General features: G+C 36.4%; 1 protein-coding gene across 1 annotated transcript; it reads right to left on the reverse strand.

Annotated features, from left to right (window-relative positions):
• Window positions 1-1,239: 1,239 nt before the first annotated feature.
• Or2ag16 (olfactory receptor family 2 subfamily AG member 16) lies at window positions 1,240-2,187 on the reverse strand. The gene is given in 1 exon segment (NM_001000192.1): window positions 1,240-2,187. A coding segment is annotated over 1 exon segment (948 nt).
• Between the last annotated feature and the right edge of the window lie 3,975 nt (window positions 2,188-6,162).

Genomic DNA, 6,162 nt, shown 5'->3' on the forward strand with positions numbered 1-6,162 from the left:
AACATATGCCCTTTTTTTCTGTATCTGTGTTATCTCACTTGGTATAATTTTTTTTACAGTTCCATCAATTTAACTACCATATCCATTATTTCATTTTTTTTCAAATGAACAAACTTCTATAGTATATACATTCTAAATTTTGATTATTCATTCTTCCATTAATGAACATCTACAGTGATTCTGTTTTCTATTGTGAATAAAGTGGTAATGAACATAAATTTTCAAGAGTCTTTATGGTAGGATGTAGAGTCCATTAGATATATGCCCATGGGTGCCATCACTGGGTCATATATTAGTTCTATTCATATTTTGGAGAAATATCTAGACTCATTTTCATAGATTACATCTAGGCTGCATACATTAGCTTTTCCACCTTACTGTATAGTGTCCCTCATACAACATCCAAGGCAGTGTTTGTTGTCATTTCTCAAAGATGGTAATTCTAACCAGGAATTTATGGATACAAAACTTCTGAAATTTTGCATATTCATGAGTAACTAGATGATGCTTTTTCACATGGACACATTGTACAATATTTAAACCAGATGCACATATTAATCATATGGACCCTAGGCATTTTTGATATATTTCAAGATATGTTGGGAAAAATTGGAAAAGCATTGACTATTAACATAAAGAAAGAAATATAAATGTTTGGTTCAGTTCAGTTCCCACCACTGAAAATAAAATGAAGAAAAGAAATCTGTACCACACATAGACACACACACACACACACACACACACACACACACACACACACACACACACCCCATATTCCATGGATGACATCTATCAAATCATCATGAAGGCTGATGCTAATTCAACATTCAGCGAAACTGTGATTAATTTTTTTTTCTAAAACTGTATACAAAACTCAAGAATTTTTCCTGGTTGTTGTTTGAATCACATACTTGAAATATAATCTGATTCTCATTACAATTATACTTTATTATCTACAAAATTTTCCAATTTCCAATCACTTTATAACATTTAAATGCCATTTACTACCTGGACATAAACCTGGTCTTTGTGTCCATATATGACAAGTCACTAGATTCTCCAATATCTCCTGAAAATATTCACAAAGCATTTCCAAAGGACCCCACACTTCCTTGTCATTCCATGCTTCTCTGCCAAAAGACATACTTCTTACTCTAGGATTTAGCAGAAATGTTTCATTCACAACAGAATTCTGACTTTCTAGAATAATTAAGTTTAAAAGGTAACTGCTAGAGCTACCTAGAGGTTAGGCTGTGTTGACAATCGTTTCCTCAGGACTCTCTTCAAAGCTCCAGTGACCTCCTTATTCCTCAGGCTGTAGATGAGGGGATTCAGAGCTGGAGTAACAATCGTGTAGAAAACTGAGCTGATATTGTCTTGTTTGGCGGTGTGGAAGGGACTGGGTAGAACATACATGAAGGAAGCACCACCATACCACATCCCAACCACAGTCAGGTGGGAAGAGCAGGTGACAAGGGCTTTTTTCCTGCTCTCATTTGAGGGCATGTGGAGCACAGTGAACAGAATTAGTGAGTAAGAGGCCAGGATGGCAGCAAGAGGAAGAAGTAGCGCAATCACACCCATCAAATAAACCATAAGTTCATATCTGGATGTGTCTGTACAGGCCAGCTTCAGCAATGGGGGTATCTCACAGAACAGGTGATTGACCATACGAGATTTGCAGAAGGAATACTGCATGGTGTAGATGCTATATCCTAGAGCACTGAGGGATGCCAGGATCCATGAGGTGGCTATCATGAGCCAGCAGACTTTGTGACTCATTAAGATTGTGTAGTTCAGAGGTTGACAAATAGCTACATACCTATCATAGGCCATAAAGGCTAGAAGAAGGTCCTCTGCACTACCCAGTGCCAGTTCTAGAAACATCTGAAGGGCACAACCTCCAAAGGATATGGTGTTGTCTTTGAGGAGAAAGTCTACAACAGCCTTGGGAGTGATAACTGAAGTGAGAAGTAGGTCCATGAGAGATAACTGTCCAAGTAGAAGATACATGGGCACGTGGAGCCGGGCATCCATGGTAATGACAAGCAGCAGTAGTCCATTGCTGGTTAGGGCTAAGAAGTACAGGGCTGTGATTGTGGCACAGAGCAGTTCAGGAGAGCCACTGCCATCTAGAATCCCCACCAAGATGAAGCCACTTCCCAAGGTCGAGTTCCAGAGCTCCATTCTTTGTGGTCTGCTTACCTGCCTAGAAACAGATGGCCCAGGCTCTGTGAACTTGGGCTAATATAGGCTCTAGTTTTGTGATATTAGAAGCCCCTTAGGATTCCCAAGATGACTTTATATATCTTTTACACTAGTGAATAGCTTTGCTTCTTGATTTTCACATTTTTAAATCTTTTAAAATTCTTTTTGAAGTTTAATTTATATTTTTTGAGAATTTCATGCATGAGTACTGTGTTTACGCTCATTCTCCCCCTCAACTTCTTCATGTTCCCTACTGTCTCTTAAATTCATGACATCTTATCTTTAACTGTTATTGTTACACATGTGTGTGAGTACACACACACACACACACACACGCACACACACAAAGAGAGAGAGAGAGATATCCATGGGTATCTATCTATCTATCTATCTATCTATCTATCTATCTATCTATCTATCTATCTATCTATCATCTATCTATCTACTCAGTCTATTTAAGGCTCATTTTCTATATCCCATCAGTCCACATCTGTTTGTGGCTAATCACATTGGAAATCATATTTTTCCCCTGTTATCTTTTTTGCTCAGTTTCCCATTTTTTCCATGATCCCCAGAAAGGAATACAAATTCTCTAAAATTATGTAGTATTATATTTAAGAAAATGTTGCTATTAGAGTTAAAATTTTGGAATTAATTTGAACATCTTTGTTTTTATCAAATTATAGTATAACTATAAAGACTAAGAAATATAACATCATTTCATAGAAAATTAGTCTGTATTTTTCTCATAAGAAATTATTAAAAACAACTAAAATAGCTATTTTATATTGTGCTATAGCCCCCAAATCCTATTCAAAGATAGCCTTAAATGTCAATGTTCCAATTTCCCTCTTGTAAGTCGAGAGTAATTGCACTATGTAGGAACAGGAATGAGACCAGTCTCTCTATTTTGAAAAAATCTGATTGGTGCATGGTACCCAATCTTACAGTGAATCCACCAAAGTCAGTAGTAGTGTCAGAACTATGGGAGCCTGTGATCTGCATGCAACAGTACCACTAAAGCCAACTCAGAGCATGATAATAAAGATGTGGAAGTCAAGTGTCCTTACAGAGATCATTCACCCATATCTTGGCATATGTACATTAATATTTCATTAGTCTCTGTTGACTTCTCTGGGTACCATTAGCACTGTAACACTTAAAAGATATGGAAGGGCAATAGAGCCCAAAGATGTAGCAAATCTGACAAAGCAGCTCAAGGTCTTAGCGTTGGCTTTGGATTCTGTGTTTTGATTAGCCACACTTAGAGACTACACATTTCAATAAAATAGAAATGAAATTCTTACCTTGCCTGTTGAGAAGCCTCCTGCTTGACTTCTCCAGCTACACTTGGACAGCTTCAAGACAGAGGATGCCGCTTTTTTGGTATTACTTAATTATTTTTGCTGTTAGTGAAGTATGTCCAAGTGCATCCAACATCAGTTGTTAAGGCTGTTCCTGTCTTTCCTCTGATCGGCAGATGTATACTAGATGTATCAGTGGATTCAGCCAGACTGTTAAGCACCTTTGGGTGATGTAATATGCAGTAAGATATTTTTCCTGGTTCTAAGTGTGAGAATTTGTAGAAATTGCTTTCACATAGCAGGCTAAATTTAGGGGATGTTTCTTTGTGTCAATTACTGGACTGCCTTTGGGTTCAGATTATCATGTTTATTTACTCTTGTTTCTTTCTGGCAACACAGATAAAAATGGCATATAGAAATTTGAAATTAGGAGAGATGTCCAAAGGATGCTTTTGAACCTCACCTAAATGTATCTGAGGCCTGAGTAAGCTAGAGTTTTTTTGAGGAGATTCTTTTTGGTCTTCTGAGCCCAGGACCTTTTTTTTTCTCCTGTGAATATTTTCAGAGAGACTTATCTCCCAGAAGAAAAGCTCCCCTTGGAGATACTGGTCTAGGAATATAAAATTTAATGAATTCTCTTGGGGCAGTTTCTTGGCTTTTCCTTTCAGAAGTTCTTCTGTAACTAAATGAGCTCTGGGCCTTTCTCTGAATACAGGATCCAACTTCTTTATCCTCCTAAGTATTGAGACTATAGGCACACTAGCTATCTTTTCTAGTTTTTTTTGTAACCTTAAGGAAACACTGGCAGTCAATTTCTTCATTTCTAATTGAATAGATGTGCATGGATATCCTCATGGTCATTTCTCCAGCTGAGAAACTAGGCCAAATTCTCAGGGTTTTTAGAACTCTACTTCCCTTTTTATGTTCCTCTATGGATGATTTCCAACTCCCTTATGGCTATTCCATTTGAAATTTGTAGATATGAGAGTCTCTCTTCCTTAACATCGAGAGACTTAGGACAGCTTCTATGTCTGTTCACGTCTTAAATTTGGTGGTGGTTAGAAAAACGAAAGCTCCATTTTCCAAGTATTAGGTGATAAATTAAAAATAAATCTGCATAATACTAGAGTTATAAAGAGTCAATATTCATTAACATCTTTCAAATGTTCCCATAAACAAAGAAAGGCTGTGGATTATGTAAACATATTTAGTTGACAATTTTTTATTAATGTCAGAAATAGATGAGAAAGATATGGGTTTTAAATGTTGAGGAAATAAAACTGCTCACATAGACTCCTAGGGCATAGCTGAACTTTCTTAAGAGAATGAAATTAAATGAAAAGGAAACAGAACTCTCTCCAAAGACTCTCAGTTAAATAACTGTAGAAGAAGAAAAGTAATATCTATTGGACGTACGATGTATAAGGAGCCTTGCTGAGCTCAAAAATATTTAATAATTGTAATATTTAACTCCTGAAATCCAAAACTATTTATATTTATAATCTTAAAGATGAACTGTTTTAAATTATGTGAATGAGCTTGTGTCTGTTTGGACCTATGTTCATTTCAATGAAGCTCCATTTAAAGGTCAGAAGTTCCTGAAGCTGGAGTTACAGACAGGTGTGAAGTGGGAACTGGGACCAGAACTCAAGTCCATTTGAAAACCAGCAAGTGCTCTTACTCTGAACTGTCTACCCACATTTATATTTTAAAAAGTGTAAAGCCATAAAAATGATCACACAGAATAAGACTTCATTATAGTATTTACTGAGGTACAGAAGCCAAGCATGAAAAGCATCATAATCATTCGTTAATATCATTATTTCTGTTTTGTTTTCAAAAAGGCTAAGTTAAATACAGTAAAACTAGTCTGTTTTTAGTTTACAGCTTTGTAAGATTTGACAAATACAATCATGGAATATAATCACCAAAGTTAAAAGAACCCAAAAGTTTTTGTAACACCCCAAGTGTACTAGTGCCTAAAATGTTTTTCATTTATTATTTGTAAATTTCATACATGCAAACATGAAATATGATCAATTCCACTCCTTGCTTCTTCTCACCACTCCTTCAGAAGTACCACCCCCAAATCTGTCTCCTAACCTAATGCCATCTTGCTTTTTATAATAACCCATTGAGTATAATTATTGCTGTCCAAATGTAAATGGGGGTTTGGTCATTGAATGTAGAATGAACTGGCTACCAGTTGACATATCCCCAAAGAAAATTGAGAGATTCTCCCACCTCTCAGGAGAAACCAGTTGTCAATAGTTCAGCATCAAAAGCCTCATGAGTGTTTTTGTCATCTATGTTGAAATTTTTGCTGGGTTGATCTTCTGCAGCTGCCGAGTTCTTGAGTGCAATAGTTACGTTATGTCTGAATAATAGCATTCTGTAGTCCTAATCTCCTCTACTTGTGCTTCCACTCTCTTTGTTCCTTCTTCTTAGATGATTCCTGGACCTTGGAAGAAGGAATGAGATATAGATGTTTCATTTGTGACTAAGAACTCTACAATCTCTTATCTCTGAACACTGACCTATTATTAATATTATCTATATTAATTGCCATCTGTTGCATGAAGCTTCTCTTAGGATGCCGAAAGATATACTTATTTATAGGTTTTAAGGTACATTTTTAGGAGTTGGGTTA

The sequence above is a fragment of the Rattus norvegicus genome, chromosome 1, assembly GCF_021556685.1.
Source record: "Rattus norvegicus strain SHRSP/BbbUtx chromosome 1, alternate assembly SHRSP_T2T, whole genome shotgun sequence".
Taxonomy (NCBI): Eukaryota; Metazoa; Chordata; class Mammalia; order Rodentia; family Muridae; genus Rattus; species Rattus norvegicus.